Source organism: Patagioenas fasciata, chromosome 2 (assembly GCF_037038585.1).
Source record: "Patagioenas fasciata isolate bPatFas1 chromosome 2, bPatFas1.hap1, whole genome shotgun sequence".
NCBI classification, from domain to species: domain Eukaryota; kingdom Metazoa; phylum Chordata; class Aves; order Columbiformes; family Columbidae; genus Patagioenas; species Patagioenas fasciata.
The window spans coordinates 93,799,985-93,818,294 of NC_092521.1; the positions used below are offsets into that span (position 1 = coordinate 93,799,985).

Consider the following 18,310-nt stretch of genomic DNA (forward strand, 5'->3'; position numbering starts at 1 on the left):
CTGTTTCACTAAATTGTCCTGTCAGTAGTATCTGTCCAACTCAATGGCAAAACGTCTCTTCTTTCCTTGAGCTGACATGGAAGAGGTTATTTTCTTCCTGTTATCCATTCTTTTTCTAGTTTTATTGGCACAGGATAATGGTTCTGTACCTAAAGATCTCAGTTCTGCTAGTGACATCATAGGGAGTTACGAGGTTAATGCGACAGAATTTTTGTTAACTCTCAGGGTGTGCTTAAGAACTGTCACTAATAAAACTGTGTTGAATCAAATCCCAGTATCAGGCTAAAGCAAAAATATTTTGTGATTTATCAAAACAGAACTGAAAGTTTATCCTCTTGTTTTTCTCTGGTATGATTAGTTCTTTCTAGAATGTAGTTTTTTCTATACTTTTAGTCTTTGAAACTGGTGTAACATGTCTGTACAGGTAAAGCTAAAACTTGTATTAAATTGCCAGCTATGAGCATGTAAAATAAAAACTCTGCCACAATAAACTTATCCTGGAGGAAGCATGGAGTTAAGCAATTGTGCAGCTTTGCAGGTTTTCTAATAAGTATTATGTTTTAGCACCCTCTTCTGGAACACAAAAATACTGCCAGTGTTTACTCTTAAAGGCTCTGCTAAAGCTGGGATGCAATTGCAACAAGTCCAGGAAAAGTCCTTGGCTGCAGTCACAGATAGTTTGGTTGTATAATTTGGTATTTTCTAAATTTACATAAATAGAATTTTATCATCCCTCTTATGCCTATCATCTTGATTTAAATAGTCCATATTGTTCATTTAATTCAGCCAAGAACTGGGGAAAAACTGATGGGTCCAAACCAAAAGCTGAATTGTCACAAAAGACCATATTTAGATGCTCTGTCCCTCATTATCTGCCCATCTCCTCTGAGGAGTCTGGTGGCGTTAATTTGCTGTGAATTGTGGATGCATGTGAATGAGCTCTCTCCATATTTAGCATTATGGTGGCATATGGGGGTCCCAGTCTGGGATCATGGTCCTGCTGTGGTGAGACCTACACCAGAGTCCTTCCCCAAAGAGCTGACAGTGTGATGCACAACAACGTAACACAGAGGGAAAGGGGTGGAAGGAGGATGTTCTCCCTACTCCTGGTCTGGGAAAAATAAATGTATTCATACCAAAGGAAAAGTAGTGGGGGAAAGGTCACCAAGTGCATTCTGAAGAGAAGAAAGAGCTACGTTTTGCTCCTTCTGCATGAACTGTCACTACCTGGCTGGCTTCTGGGGTACAAGTGACAGGCAGTCAAGCCCCTATATGTTGTTTTGGCTACAACAGTTGGCATGGTTGCCAGTCACCTTTGAAGATATTGTATGTGCCTAGAAAAGGATTAAAAGATTAGGACGCTGTAGAACAAAAACTGCCTGGATTACTTTAACTTGCTCTTCTTGTGCATATTCATTTTAATAATCCTTATTTACAACAATAGCTTTCAGCAAGACTCCTGCTACATTAATGCATGGTGCAGATGATAAACAAACAGGAGGCCATGAATGATGCAAGGATCTGGAAAAGGATAAAAGATAATCTCGTTAAAGTGGATGAAATTCCTTTCCTGGACTAGAATACAGAGTTTATATAACATAATTTCCATGTAGTTATGGGGAGATCATTTACGTATTTTTTCTACAGCTAGTCAAAAATTCTCTTCTTCTTTCTGCTGGCTGCCTGAGGGTAACTAAATGTACATTTGTCAAAGTGTTGAGCAGCTGCACCTGACATCAGTGAAAGCTGTGCTACAAATAAATTAAATGCAAGAGAAACGAGATTTTTGCTGTACACTGGCTGAAAAGGAGGCCAAAAGGGGCACAAAATATGTTGATACTTTGAACATCTATTTCAGCTTCAATCCTCTTCCTGGTGAAGGAGGGATAATCACATTCCTCACCTGGTCTTGCTGCACAAACACAAACACCAGTTAACTGACTGCTGCAAAACATCTGGTTAGTCTAGATGTGTCAGCTCTCACACCCTGAAAGTAAGCCCTGTGCCCTCAGCATCCGCATCTCTCTTGTTTTTGCTAGTCGTTATCTTTCTGATTTGCACCATTTGCTCTATGGAAGCAAGTAAAATGCTCCTGCTTTGACCCAACCCATGGTCTGATGTGCTGCTTGGCAGAGGCCCTCTACATGCCTGCTCACCCGCCTTGTGCTGCAGCTCCTTTGTTGCTGAATGGCCTGACCATCCTCTTTCCTCCACCCCCAAAACACATCTTACTGCATATGTGGTCATACACACTGCGTGAGAAGATGTGAAAAGCTTGATCTGTGGTGAGCGTCATAGGTGAAAGTATTAAATGTAGAATTTTGATGGTACCAGTGAGCAAGTGTTGCAAAATAATGGATAAAAGATTATAATGATATCGCCAGTGAGTTTTTCCATTGTCTTCAGGGAACTGATGAGCTATTTTCACTTCTGTAACTCCATGTTGCACATATACACATAAGGAACAAGCTTAGATTTGTATAAACAACCTTATTTCTGAAATTCAGTGACTAGAAAACCTCATCCGTCCAATACTATTCTTTTTTTTTTCTTCTGTGTTATTTCATGGGCTCTTGAAAAATAACAATATCCACACTGTAACTCACTTATCCCAAATGCACCATCATTGGTGTTGGTACAGATTTCTGGCACATTAACACATGAAATGATATCTAGTGGGGTGGATGTGTCTGTGTTCATATAATTTTAGTCTGAAGAAAAGTCCTAGGTAAAATATACATAATATTATGTGCATTGGGTTTGCATGGCAACGTTTTGGTAGCAGGGGGACTACCAGGGTGGTTTCTGTGGGAAGCCACTAGAACCTTCTCCCATGTCTGATAGAGGCAATGCCAGCCAGCTCCAAGATGGACCCACCGCTGACCAAAGCTGAGCCCATCAGTGATAGTGGCAGCACCTCTGTGGTAGCAAATTTAATGTGGGGAAAAAACTGTTATGCAACAGCAGATAGAACAGAGGAGTGAGAATATGCGAGAGAAACAGCCCTGCAGACACTAAGGTCAGTGAAGATGGAGGGGGAGGAGGTGCTCCAGCTGCTGGAGCAGAGGTTCCCCTGCAACTGGTGGTGCAGCCCATGGTGAGGCCGCCTGTGCCCCTGCAGCCCATGGAGGTCCACGGTGGAGCAGAGATCCACCTGCAGCCCATGGAGGACTCCATGCCGGAGCAGGTGGAGAGGCACCCAGGCTGGAAAAGGTTTGCTGCCGGAACCTGTGACCCTGTGGGCGACCCAGGCTGGAGCAGTCTGTTCCTGAAAAAGAGAGAACTGTGGTTTGATTTGGTGAAGTGACAGCAAATTTATGGATGTGAATGGGGGCTGCATGTACACATAATTTTGGTTTACAGGTCTCTTGAAAGGAGAGGGCATGTGGCATACTCGATGAGCAGGAAAAACAATTATTTTTAGCTTCACTTGAAGGGGGAGACTTTTAAATAATCCCTAAAAGGATCACAAAGGGGAACTGGATAAGCTTTCTCTGACATCTCACTGCAATGGGTGACATCTTCATGGGAAGTTAGGCTTCTGCAGTAGCGGATTTAAACAAACATTTTCAGTAGTTTTAGAAACATTAACCAGCACCTCCTACACAACAAATGAAAGCTATAACCTTATTCCCGCTCTAAAAGCAAAGTCCGTGTCAGAATCAAGATTATCTCATGATTCCTGGAAGTTAGTATTTCCTCAGTTTTCTCTTAAGAGGGAAAGACCAGCTTTGATGTGTTGCTATAATGTCAACATGGAGCAAGAGCCAAGGTCATGTGGAATTTGAACCACGCTGGGCTGGCGCAGATGTAGAAATGCTGCGTTGGCCAAGGACTGGTGGCCCTGCTGCCCCCTTTGCGATCAACCCGGGCAGGTGGAAGCCAAGGCAGCAATGACAAGAGGGAGAAAGAGGAACAAGAGATCAGGTTGCCCCATCCTTAGGACTGAGCTAAATCAATCACTGCACGGGGAACAACCTGTCCTACTACAGACTCTCTGCTCTGCTCAGGGCTCCAGCCACGGCCACACCTGTGTTTTTACCACAACGCCTGCCCCTCTCTCCTGGTTCTGCCTCACACAGCCTGGCCGCGCACCCACTCAGCCCAGCCTGCGCCACCCCCGCCCTCAGTGCCGCCCGTGCCCCGGTAGCCTCTCAGCCCCCCGCAGGGAAGGTGGCGCGGGGCACGCCGGGACTTGTTGTCCCTATTGCGGGGCCGCCCACCGCGCTTGCCGCCGGGGCCTGAGGAGGCGAACTACAGTTCCCGGCATGCACCGCGCTGCGCGTCACCATGACGCACTCAGAGACCCGCCCCGTCTCTCCACGGCCGCTCTTCGCGCCGGGCTGTTAAGCGGCGGGAGGAGGCAGCGCCGGTGCTGCTGCCGGCTCAGCCCGCGTTTCCTCGGCTCATCTCGCCCTCCCGGCTGGGCTGCGGGGCTGCCCCCTCTCTTCCCCGGAGTAGCGGGCAACGATGCGAGGCGCGGCCTCCTCCTCCTCCTCCTCCATGTAGCCGCCGGCCGGCGTTTGCCTTCACCTCAGCCCCGCGGCGGCCCGCTGCGGGGTGACCCGCCGAGGGGCCGGCTGGGCCCCGGCCGCCCCTGCTGTCCCTCCTGCAGGGGAGGCCGCCGGTGGGGCTCGGCCCAGCCCGGCTCAGCCCGGCCGAGCAGCTGCCTCGGCGGGGAGGCGTCGTTGAGGAGGGAGCCCCCGCCGCCGACGAGGGGGAGGCGGCCGGCACCATGTGGCAGAGCATCGGGCTGACCTTGCTGGTGATCGTGGCCACCCTGGCCTGCGTACTGCTCTTCATGCTGTGCGGTGAGTCCCGCCTGCCGCGCTCGGTGCGCGGCAAGAGGCTGCCGGAGGGTTGGCTGGCTTAGGCGGGCAGCGCCCCTGTCCCCCATCCTCACCCTGCTTCTTCCCCCCCCCCGCCTCCCCTGCTTTCTCAATCTCTGGTGGTTCCTCTTTGCTGAGATTGACTGAAGGAAATGAAAGGGCACCGTGCCCTGGGCTGTGGGGAAGCGTGTGTGATTCGCAGCGCCCCCTTCTCTTTGTTTCCTAATAATTTTCAGCCGTGAAATATTCCTAGAACATAATTCAGTGACTAATCTGAAGCCGACAGCATTTTATTAGTGAGCGGACTCTGTACATGGGTCTGAAATGTCACTGAATAGAAGAAGTAAACTTCATACTGGTACCTCTCAGGTTTTGACATTTGTTTGCTAGAACAGATTGAAAGCAGGTCATTTGAGGTTTTTTCTTATGTGTATTCAGAGAGAAGGGTTATTTCAGTGGTGGGCACTAGTTGCAGGTCTGTTGGAGTTCTTGGAAAGAATCAATAGGGTAGTACGTGAGGGTGTTGTGGTCAATGTGCTGAACTTAGAGCTTTAAAAAAAAAAAAATCCCAAAACTCACCACCACCAAACTCAAACTGTGCCATAGTCTGTGGTGAAAGGTTTGTGAGATAAGAAGAAAATTCCAAGTGGCTTTGTGATTTGTGGAAACCAAGGGAGCAAAGTGAAGAGTCAGCTAACATTTAATGTTAAAAATGTCAATTGTGATCAAGATGGCAAACCATTGTGAAAAGATTTTGCAATATCAAGGATCCGGATAGTAATACGGGATGTGAAATCCAGTATTAGAATGTATGGAGTAATGCACATAAGAAGTGTGAAATGTATGCATATATTATTTTTGTGGGGAAATATGGCTTTGAACTGAGCTGTTAGCATCCCCAAAAAACGGATTAGCTGAAGGAATTGTGAGCAGTTCTCCAAAATCTCTGTTTAATGCCTTGTAGCAAGCAAATTGGTAAATTAAACACTGGAAGTTTAAAATAAAATAGAAGATGTCATTATATTGCTGCAGGAATCTACCACATACCTGTGTCTCAAACAGTGTATTTTCTTGTTAAAGTGTATTACATTATTTAAAAAAAAAAGCCTAGTTTCTTTTTACAAAATAAGATGGTGAGAGCTATGTAAGGATTCCTGCATGAAGAAACTCTAAATAGGTTAGATCTCTCTAGCCTGGAAGATAGATGGGTGATGGTTATAAAACTGAGCAGAATGAAAAAGGTAAACTGGGAATGGTTGTGGAAATGTCATCGTTGCAGAGGAACTGGAGAACATACAGTTAAATGATTGAGCAACAGGCTTAAAACAAAATGTTTTCTTTTTACACAATGGGGAAATAAATTGCAGCCTCATTAACAAAGACTATTTTGGATGCTGGAACTTTAATCATTTAAAGTTTGTGGAAGAAAGGTCAGCATCTGTAACCCATAGCACTAAGACTCAGGTAAGGAAACTTCTGAAATACAGATAACTAGGACTGCAAGGGTGCACGTTGTACACTTTTCCTGGTATTCTGCACTTTTTCTGTGTGTCCTTACTCTCCATTGTCACATACTAAAAGCTGACCTAAGTGGCTATTTATGCAAGTTTCTATATGCTCATTAGGTATTGTCTGGCCACTTTTCGTATTTTTAGAAGATGAAATGTGGTACTTTCTAGCGTTTTTATGTTTTCATAGTATGCATATGAGATCTTTGCTTCCTCTCGTGCTGAAAGATTAAAATAATTTCGTGACATGCTATTCAAAATCAGAAACACCTTCTCCAGGCCTTCCAGCTTTTATCTGTATTTCACAAATGGAATTGAAATGCTTAGGATCTCTAACTTTGCCTGCTAACTTAAACATCTCTCTAGTGCTTTCTTGCTTCAAGAGGGCAAAAGTAATTAATTAATGACTTTATTTTTAAGTGGTTTATAAATAAATACTTAGCAGCTTGGAATTCTGTATTGTACATTCAACTTGGATTCAATTAATACTTTTTTTTTTTTTTTTTTTTACTTTCAACAGTATCAGAGCTTATAAAATGAGTGCTAAAAGTCACTAGATTCCAGAAGTACCGAACACAGGAAGCTGACATGTTCATTGTTTTTTGGGGGTGGATTTGAACTGCTACCCTGTTAGAAGTAACTCGATAAAATTTGATAATGATTTCCAGTATTGGTAATGATTTTTTTCTGTCATACAGCATTTACTAATTAATATTGCTACACTTCTTGGTTCTTGTGCCATGATTATTAATGGAAAACACTCAAAGAAAACAGTGTCAAGAACACAACTAGAGAAAATTGAGTACCTGCTACTTCAAATTTAATTGTTTATCTGTGCCAGTGATAGATGGTTTCTTATCCACCTTCTTACCTACAGATCTCTCCACAGCCTGTTAGACTCCCAGGGAGACTGAGTGCTGTGTATGACAGGATAGGAGTAAATGCCAGCCAGTGAGACACATGATTAATAGACAAACATGACACAAGACTGAGTGGATATAATCTTGACTAAGCTTGATCTGATGATATGATAAGAATATTTTACAGCCATGCGTGAGAGGTACTGAAACAGCCTTATGAAAAGGACTTACAGGGTCAAGAGCCTAAAGAGCTGTAGCTTGGATTTTGAGTGGCTTATAAAAGGATTCATGGTGTGAATGCTTGCAGAGAACAATAGACTTCAACATCCAGGAGACATCCTAGGATCATGTGGATTTCTGCTGCTTATAACGAATTTGATGTGATATGTGTTATCAGAACTTCAATATTGGGGAAAAAATTACATTTTATCATTTTTCTAAAGTGAAGAGAAAAAATTCAAAGCACAAGCTATTGGAAGTTATTTTGACCATTCTTTAGCCATATGAAAAGAAAATGTTTATGCCTGAATCAGGTGTTCATTTTTATAGAAGTACTTCAAATAAATGATCTGATTTCTTTTTCTTCTAAACATTTCTGTATGCTTGCAATGGCTACTTTCAGTTTTAATCTGAATTTGTTAGGAAACACAGAAGGCTTGCAGCTAGCAACATCTCTATTTGTAAACTGGTCACATTTGACATAGAAACCATTGAGGGGCTGTAAACAGCAATTTTTCAGTTGCGCTTTGAAAGTGGGACTGAGGTAACTTGCTTCTACTTTTTTTTATTCCCACATTTTCTGATTCCCTTCCTCTGGTTTCTCTCTAGTGGTCTTATTGCTGCTTTTGTGTTTTCCATATTCCTCTGCAGATGGGAGGAACTCATGCATAGGCAAGGATATAGGATAAAATACCAGCCAAGGTGCACTCTAATAGTGTGTTTGTTATTATTATTCTTCTGTGTATTTGTTTTATTTTCCCCAGGTAGTAATACATGGAGCCATGTGAAATTGCAGAAGTGCCTTCAATGGAACAGATGGAAGCGTTTATCTCATTTGGCAAGAGAGGCTAATGAGATGTGGTTTGAGAGACATGACCTTAAAACAAAATTCATGTAACTCAAAATGCTGAAACAAGTGTGTGATTTGCTTCCCAAGTCTGAATTCATTTGCAGATGGGAAAACATTTGAGCCCTAAATTCAGCCTGAACGAGTTTTCTTTAATGCTTTGTTAAACAGTTTTGTAATTACCTTAAATGAGTGAATCTCATAAAATGATTCAAAAAACAAGGAAAATCGTACATGGTTAGAGCAGCAAAAAAGAGAAAATACCATTTAATTTGAAGTTAATTTTGAAACTGTTATAAATGGGAGATTGGAAGAGAGCAGGTTTTCTTGCTATTAGTCAGCAAGCAGCATGTGGTAGAGTGTTGCATTAAATAGGACCAGGTTTAAGGTGCTGTGCAGAGCCAAGCACCATGTCACCTGATGTCTTGTGTTATTCCAGTATCAGATTTGTGTGTGCCTCCTTCTAACTGAATCTTCTCCATAGCAAAGCTGTCCACTATGGCAGTACATTACCTACATCTTAAAAATGGTGCAGCATTAAAGTGACTTGTCCCTGGTAAAAGAAGAAATCTGGCATAGAGGTCAGAGTAGAGCCTTGTTCTCCAAGATCTCAGGTTAGCATCTAGAGCTCCACGTTTTTTTTTTTTTTTTTTCCCTCTCTTCAGCTATGCCTGCTTAAGATTTTCGGTGATGGACACTTCAGCATTTGAATACAGGCAACATTCACCTTGGTAATAACCCAGTTCCAAATTAGTCTTTATGTGCTGGAGTAGTAGCATCCTATTTTCAAATCAGTAGGGACACAGAGGTAAAGTGATCTTGCAAGACTGCACAGAAGTCTATAGTAGGGTCAGAAATAGAAGCCACATCTTCAGACTTTGTCTTGTGCTGTTGCCATGTCACCTTACATCCTTTCTTGGTTCCATTTGTATTTCACATAAGAAAGCTCAGGTTGCTTTACCGTGACATTCTATATTAACCCTGTTTGTTTTGTTTTGGTTGCTCTTCATTATACAAATGGAAGAGCATACAAGCCAGTGTAAGGTGAATTAAATGCGTGGACCTGAGACTCACACCCCTCACTTTCTGAGGGGGAGTAACGTTGTAGCCAGATCACTTTGTTTCTTTCCCCTTTGCAAAGAACTAAGAGCTGATGTGGGAAATAAAAGGTGGCTTTAAAGAAACATAGTCAAATCATTAAAACTGTTTAAAATCCTGATATTACACAGATTTTATAGAAGTCTCTGTGTGAGTCAGTAGAAGAGGCTTTGAGTCATGGTCCCATCTTCACAAACACATTGCATGATGATTTATAACAGAGGTTGACATACTGATGGCACAGTGCCAAGCATGGCTTAAATGTCTTTGGATGGCACCTGACTCTGGCATTTTAAGTGAGAAAGTAGTTCCCAGCTTTTAGTGAGTACTAAACTCTCTGGAGGCTGGGAGCTGGAGCTGCTTTTCTGCCTAAATGCAAAATACTATGTTTGTGGTGGAGAGGATTTCCTGACTGTCTGGATTCCAGTATCTGCTGCACCAAGAGCTGCAGCCCCCACTTTGCATTGCAGTGGTGCACTGTAGGACTTGGTTTACTTTTTGAGAGGCAACTTCTTTCACCAATTAATGCAGAAATATTATATATATATATATTTCAGTCTGCATGTCACCTCTGCTTGTTTGCTGAAGATGCATTGTGGGTATGCTATTTGACTTCCAAAGGTTCGATTGAGCTATGAATGATTTGAAAAGGTGAATTGGATGGCTAAACAAACTAAGCACTGGAAGACTGACTCAAATCAAACGTTTTGTGTGTGGTGAAGTTAAACCAGTAGGACTTCTTTGAAAGTGTCTTGTCTGAACAATCTGGAAGCATTTGAGATACAAACTGGTGGTGTCAGTTTCCTGTCCAGGAAGACTTCTGCAAAAAATAGTTGCAAAGCTGAAATGAGCTGTACAAAGACGTGAATGCACAGAAATCCCTACTTTTTTGTGTATTTTAAATTACTTTGCAATTACTTTTTTTAAATACACTATTATGCAGCTTACAGTTCTTCAGTATGTCATGATGTCAAGTGTTACCATTTTGCAATGTTCTTAAGAGGCTGTGAAATTAATAGAAAATGCATTGTCTTGTGATTCAGAAGTAACTCGGTCCTGTGAATCTGTCTCCAGGCTTTGTTCAGTGGTGCATGCAGTTGATATTGTTGCTGGAGAGAGTTTCTCTTACCCAGAATAATTTGTTCTTTAGTAGCCTGGTTATTTCTCAGGAAATTCTTACTTAAGCGTTTAGCAACAGTGAGGCGACAGGGAGTCTCAGCTGAAGAGTCTTAACTTGATTCAGACAAGTGTATTTGTTTGGGAGATTTGATTTTATAATTTTTTTAACTTTCCATCCCAGATTACACTGTAACTAGAACAACAGAAAGAAGTAACTTCCTTTCTACTTTGATTACCATATACCTAAATGCCTCTGGTACAGGCTGGGAGATCTCGTGAGGTTTAGAAACTCTGGTTTTCAAGCCTGGTTACGCTCTCATTATTATCATATCATTGGCTAAGCCTATTGTAATTTTATTTTCAATGCACTGCATTGTGGTTTGTTTCACCTGGCTATTATCACTGGACTGGTTGGTTGAGGACTATAACCAGTCTTATTGGCTGATAATTTACACTGTCTTGTTTGTAGTCTTGAGCTAGAGAGCTCTTAAATCTGTTTGTGGTACTTGATATTTTGGATACTTAGATCATTGTGCTCTAACTCAGACAAAACATGGAAAAAATTAATGCTGCGTTTCTTGAGAGTGTCTGAGAACAAACTGTGAATATTCTGTAGTATTTCTTACCCACCCCTCCCAATCGTAATTCTGTGTGTTAAGTGGCCTATTTGCAGTGATAGAGGTCCATTTTATTTACCCTAAGTTAAAATACCTCCCTTAATGAAGTATTTATTTGTACCAAATATATTCAAATCAAGCTTCTCTGAAGTGCCCTGTAACTCCTTTTGGGAAGGCCTTGAATATTTTTATCTCTTCCTCCCCCCTGCTCCATAGTGTTCTCTGGAAGTAATGTGTTTGTTTCACAGTAACCATGTTTTAGGTAGGATTTTCAACAACCAACCAACAACAACAAAAAAAGCCACACACACACACACACACACACACACACACACACACACAAAAAAAACCAAAAAAAACCCCAACAACAACAAAAATAAAAAAAACCAAACAAACACCCAACCAAACAATTTGTGGCTGAGAGTTTCCCCCACACACACATATATGTTTCAGTGGATTTAGTAGAATGCACTGCATGCTTTTCATGCACTTCGAAGTCTAGTGTCTTGAATTTTGTCTCTGACAACAAATTGGGGAGTTGAAGACATTTTTAAGTGACATGTGATATTCTGCTTAGGTCTCACTTTCTTTCAAGTGGCTTATATTCACCTGGAGTATTTTATGCATTTTCTTTCCCATGTGGACTAGAAATGAGCACTGCTTATGGAAACTTGATTACTTCTAATAAGGTTTAGTCACATGAGAAGAATGGATTGATTCAAGGTCTCAGAATGCATCAACCATTGCATGTCCCAGAGGTCTAGAATAGCCCTCAATGGAAATAATTTTCAAATAACTGCTACTTCAATTTTTACTTCTAGATCTGAAAGAAAAAAGGTCCCCAAACCAGACATCAGTCATTGAGGATTTTTCTAGATGCAGAGTGATTTGATGCACGTATGTGACATCAGTTTCAATTTAATCAGAAGTGATTTAAAGGCTGAGTCTTTAATGGAAAAGGAGCTACTTGGTATAGGCTTTAGGAAGTCGTTTAGATCATTAAAGGTTGTAATAAAAGCTTTCCTCCAACTCTCCTCAGCAGCAGAGAAGTTACGGAAATTAGAAGTCTGTAGGGTGTGAAATTGGTGTCAGGAGGGAAGAGGAGGAGGGTGGGATCTTGTTTTGTCCTGAGCAATGGCTGCTCGTATTTGCATGGCTCTGATTACAGAAGAGGAAATAAAATAGTGGTACTGTGGTTGCACAAGTACCACTTATTAGTCTTTATTTCCTTTCCCCGATGTGCTGGTGTTGTCCACACTCAGAGGTCTGTTTCTGCTGACAGTGGTCTAACTGGGAGGATGGGTTTCCCTGACTCTGTAAAATAGGGGTCTTAATGTTTGCATAGGTCAGCAGTATAGTCTTGAATAGCTGGTAAGATCTTCTGAACACAGAATGGGAGTATTAATTTATAGCTCTATGCTGGACAGTTTCTGGTGTTGCAAGTGATGCTTATATAGCATATATTTTCAAATTCCTGTTTAAATGTTATGCTGTTTAACTGTGTGCTTCACAAAGTAGTTAAATTTCAAGTTATATTTCTGTTTAATGGATAGTGACACTTGACTAGTTAGCTAGAGGGAAAGGGATATCACTAGTTCTCAGCTGGGTAAAACTCCAGTCTTTCTTGACCCTAAGTGCTTAGGTATGGGAGACCTTTTAAAAGGAAGATTCTGGTTTAGGTTTGGATAGAGTTATATCTGTTTTTTAAGTTCCTTGGTGATCTGTTATTGAAACACTTGAGCACCTGGATATTAAATATTTTTAAGATATGTTCTAGAGATGCGAGCATCTCAGGTCTTTACTTGCATAGTTTTAGTACCTTGAGCATTTAAGCAGTGGAGCAGAACACAAATTTACAAGAGAACATTCATTTTACTTTAATGGGATTTGGGCATGGTAAGGGAACAGCTTGAACTTGGGGGATGTGATCTCTTAATGAGAATAGGATTTATTGTAAAACAAAGTATTAATTCTGAAGTTTTCAGAAGTGTGCATAGTAACCATTATGTAATGCAGGGTATTTTTGGTGGTGGTGGTGGTTTTTTTTTTTTTTTTTGGTGTGTGGGTTTTTTTTTGTTTGTTTGTTTTTTTAACAATGTCTTCGCTGAGTGAGGGTAGAAACCCTAGTGCTACCTTTTTACAGTACTGGTGTAATGAATTCTGACTGTGTATGTAACCACAGCAATTACTTTTCTCCTGGGAGTTAAGGGCATTAGGTGTACAATGGTGATCATGTACCTACTGTTTCCTGTGGCAGTGCAATTCTGAACCTGGAAATCCTTGACTGGAGCTTAAATGTTTGCTTCTGGATGAGGACAAACTTTTTTCAAGTTGAATTAGTATTTATAGGGCTGCAGAAAGGAGTTGGTGTGTTGTGGAGGGCTGTTATGGTTGAGAGTTGGCAATTAGAAGATGGGAGGCGATCCAATTTTTTCTTACTTTTCTGGTATACTTTGCCTGAGAACTGACTATCAGTTTCTATGAAGTAACTGAGCAGTGCCTTTTTTTTCTTTCTCCTGCAGGCTGGTACGTGGTCTGGCAATTGTTTTTGTCTAAATTCAAGTTCCTGAGAGAATTGATAGGTGATACGGGGTCCCAGCAGGGAGACAATGAGCCTTCAGAGGCTGAAGCTGAAGAGACTCCACCTTCACCTCAGAGAGGCAGACAGAAATCTGCTCGACAGCGAAGGGCACCTACAGAAGACACAACTTAAAGTACTCCATTGAACTTCTGACTAACTATGAATGGTTAAGCACCTCTGCACTGTGTCGTTCAGTGATTTGATCTTACTGAAAAACTGACTTAAGAGGTAATATTCATACCCATGGACCTTTACTTCTGAGCTACCAACATATGCTACTTTGGTAGAGGTTCAGGGAGGGCTTCAGCAGCAAGTCATAGAATACTGGAAGAAAGGAACAGTGGAGAGAAATCTCCATCAGAAAAATGCTGAACTGCTGTAGCTCCTGTCTCTCCACACAGATTACAAACAGGTCCTGGACCATAGGCTTAGCCTTTGCATTAGTCTGAACATAGTAAACATTTCAGACTTGAAATGGTTTCTAAATTATTTTTTCTTTACAGCACTGTAACTACATAGAGTAAAATTGAGTTTTATTTCCTTAGCTATATATGAATATATATATTTTTTCTCAACCTTGAGAATGCATGTGAACTTGAAAAACGGTTGAAAAAATATCCTGCTTTAGAAAGTATTCTAAAGTGAGATTTTTAGTTACATTCTTATATGTATGTATGTATAAAGTATCAATGAAATATCAAAAATCAATATTAGGGTTTTAGCTCCTTTAAAAAAAAAGGTAAAAAAAAAAGGAATCAGGTGGTAAGACCTGTTTTCTTGGATTTTGGCATAAGAACGGTTACAGGTTAAACAGTCCTGCTAGGTTTCTCTATGTTTTTCCTGAACCTTTTACTCTAAGTCCAGCTTGTGTTGGAGCTGGGAAGATGCCTAGGTTATAAAGAATCACAGAATGGTGTGGGTTGGAAGTGACCTTAGAGATCATCTAGTTCCACCCCCCCAACATGGTCAGGGACACCTTCCACTACACCAGGTTGCTCAAAGCCCCATCTGACCTGTCCTTGAATACTTCCAGGGATGGAGCATCCACAGCTTCTCTGGACAGCCTGTTCCGGTGTCTCACCACCCTCATGATAAAGAGGTGTACTTGCTGTTTAGTATTCTGAAGTGTCAACTTTGGGTTTTGGATACTAAGCACTTCTCTAATTCACTTTGTACACCTTTACATCAGGCAGATCGTACCTGACTAACTTCTTTCGTGGAGCAGTTAAGGCATTCTGACCAATTTGGTAGACGTCACTGTAACACTTTGATAGTGTTACAGCAATGAATTTGGTACCTCATGTTTGCTGGAGGACTTACTGATTTTTTTTTACTGTAATAAGCAGTTGGTCCTGTTTTCTTTGAGAATGAGACATACAGCTACTTTGACGTTGCACTTCAGCATGAAGAGCTCCACTTCTGCTTAGCAGCTCTGAAGACTGATGCATGAGATCTTTGAAAAGAGGAGGAATATGGATGTGCCACCCCTCATGTGTATGAGAGAGAACTACCACCATGTCTTGTCATGAACAGCTTCAACTTTCTCCCAAAGCTTGGATATGTGGTGGTGGTTGGATCGTTGTTCCCTGTATAAAAACTGTTAAACAGGACTATGAAATGGTCTTGTACTTTCAGCTGTTACGAAGCTTAAACCTATGACCTGCAGGTTTGTGGTTTGGGTCACTCGTATGGCTAAAATGACAGCAACATTGAGTTTTTTGTCAACTAGGCCTACATCTGGGAAAAGAGCACTCTTTTAGTGCCTTTATGTTTTAATTTTCTACCTGTGAATACTGTTGAAAAGCTAATGCAAGCATTCACTTCATAAGATGATTTGGATGACTCAGTATTAAACTATATAAGATCAGCCCTGATCTTCCTTTGGAGTCTAAAAGTCTTTGTTTTGATCACTAGCATGTATGCATAAGCATGCTTTGAACTACAGGGTTATATTTTTCAAGCGTGATTAGGCACAAAGCCTTTAAACACATGTAGAAATACTTGTAGTCTCCTTCTTCCATGCTGTCTGCTAGCAAGGGAATGTTTTTTTTTAAATGGGTAAAATTCACATATTTTTTTTTTCAAACTGAGCAAAAGCAATCAGATTCTGCTCCCTGCTGCTTTCAGTTGTTTGCCTTGCACAACTTACAGACAAGAATATTGTGACATTATGTCATTTGACATGATGAGACTTTCAGTTTAGCAGTGCTAACCAAGTGCTGGTACACTTTTCTTAAGAAATATCTTTAGCATCTTTGTCTTGAGCTTTGCTAATACAGGCTTACGAATAAAGATTTTTATATATATATACTGATGTAGGATATTGACACTCCACTGCACTTCACTTTTACATAGACTTTAGTGCACAGAAGATGGCAAAAGGCTGATGCTTGTAGTATCCCTGGCTAAGTGACAGTTAACTTGGTCTCTGCTTGTAGTAGATGTGAAGAAATGTGAAGCTCCAGCAATATACATAGCTAATTGGAGTAGCTCTAAAGGTACAAGAATCAAGACTCTGGAGGAAGTTAATGAAGGAAAAATCCATGTGGGTTTCAATGCTGACACGGATCAAATATGCAATAAGATGTAGATGGAACCTCTAGGTAGCTGATCTGCTCTAGCCAAACAACCTCCTTTTCCCTTCCTTGCTGTATGTACATGTACATTTCACTCCCCAAAGTTTCAGTCTCTTTTTTTTTAAACAGCTGATGCTATTTTTTTTTAATGTTGCTGTGACATAGCTGCCAATAATGCTGTCTGCCTAGTGCATGACTTTAATGATCTTCTTAGTAGCAGGCCAAAGGTTTATATTATGTGGTTTGGAAGAATTTTGTAATGCTGATGTCTTCTGTCAATGCATAATTTTTCCTGAAGGAGTCTGTAGTAAAATCTTTGTACAGGGCACTTCATGCAAACCTGTCAAATCGAAGCTGTATGTATGAAAGTGTGTTTGTGATAAGACCTGGGTTGTGATTGCTGGCAGTCCAATATACTCATGTCTTTGAATATTTTTTTACTGATGTACTCCTGAAATGCTACTGGTGGGTAGGCACTTAACTTTGAATTGATCCATTCAGGTCTGAATCCTTATGGAGCCAATAGGTTACACAGTCTTGTTTTGTTTAGTAGGATCTATTTTTAGAACTGTTTATTGCCTTATTGTTGCAGCCGTTCTCTTGAATGTATTTTTGGGTTCTTATTTTGACTATAGTCATATCACCTTTGTTGCAGGGGCTGTGTAACTTTGAATAAGCAGCAATTTCTGATGTTGTATGTGACAGTTAATTGAAAACAGTTACTGCAATGAAGGCTGGAACAGCTGGAACAGAGTGTAGACTGGTGGGGGAAAAAAAATGCTATTGCTAAAATTTGAGGAGTGTAAACAATTTTGTTCATGCTGAATTGCATCATTCAGACCTGTTAGGGAGTCACTAAGGTTGTTATTGTGGTGTTTTAACGTTTGCCCATGAGGCTAATTCTATGCAGTTCATCCACTAAGCACTGCTGCTGTAGCTATTTGCAGTAAATGCCATATACTGTGCTGCAATTTGTGAGCAACTTGCTGCTTAATATCAGGTTTTACACTGAACTAAACCTGTGTATGCACTTCTGTTTTGTAAATGACCAACATAAAGAATGTGTTCAGTGTGGTCATTTGCTTTGTCAGTGTGATGATACTGTACCTAAAGCTTCTGTGGTTGTCTGTTTTCATCATTAACTGTTCTTTTAACTGACTGCACAGATTAAAAATAAAGTAAGCAGACTTGATATGAATACTGCTCCTTCCCCACAGGGAACTGTGTGCTCTCCCTGGGGTTCTGTGGTATTGACTCTACACAATGTAAACACACCATCTTTGTAAATCACAAGTGGTGTTTTACCTTTCTTAGGTAATACATGGGATTTTTTTTTTTTTCCTAACACATGGGATTAGAGTGGAAGCCATCAGTGTAAATTTGCTGGGTTTTAAGTTTAAAGACATGCATCTTAGCTGTATTCTTCATGTAGATCAGAAGCTCTTACCTTTTGAGCATCTCCTTTATCCCTGTCAGTGTTCTTAATCAATAAAGTGTTACCTCTGAAAGCTGGACAGGATGGAGACTCTGTCACCATGCTTCACAGGCTGCCTGTGTAGCAGGGAAGAGATGGACAAGTATCTGGTCTAGGGCTTCTGGTGACACACAGCAATGTTGGAGTAGGGCAAAAGGAATGATGGCATGGACCTGGGGGTGGACAGAGCAGCATCCAGGAGAGAACAGCAGAACTAACTGGTGCTGAGACCTCTTGGATGTAGCTGCCTCTCAAGGAGGTACAGATGTGGAAAGTTGGGGGAGAAATCACGTAAAAGACAGAAGACCTTTCATCAGTAGAACTCAAACCAAGATTAGCATCCTGGTTTTTACAAATGGCTTTATTTTCCTGCATTTCTATTCACAGGGCTTTTCAGATTCTGCAGTGGGAAATGGATAATACAAATGTTCCTTTAAGTGGGTAGCAAAGAGACCCTAATAGCTGGGGGAGGATGGGCTGGGGGCATGATGTGATCACTTTGGAGTAATTGTCAAAGCATTGTACACATACTCTTTGTGGTGTACCTCCCTCTGTTGGCATGTTCTGTGTGTACTGCTGGCA

General features: G+C 41.1%; 1 protein-coding gene across 1 annotated transcript; it reads left to right on the plus strand.

Moving 5' to 3' along the window:
- The first annotated feature begins 4,319 nt into the window (after positions 1-4,319).
- SMIM13 (small integral membrane protein 13) lies at positions 4,320-15,759 on the plus strand. The gene is made up of 2 exons (XM_065832403.2): positions 4,320-4,811; positions 13,620-15,759. The coding sequence occupies exons 1-2, from the start codon at positions 4,736-4,738 to the stop codon at positions 13,808-13,810; spliced, it is 267 nt and encodes an 88-aa protein (XP_065688475.1). The 5' UTR covers positions 4,320-4,735; the 3' UTR covers positions 13,811-15,759.
- The last annotated feature ends 2,551 nt before the right edge of the window (positions 15,760-18,310 follow it).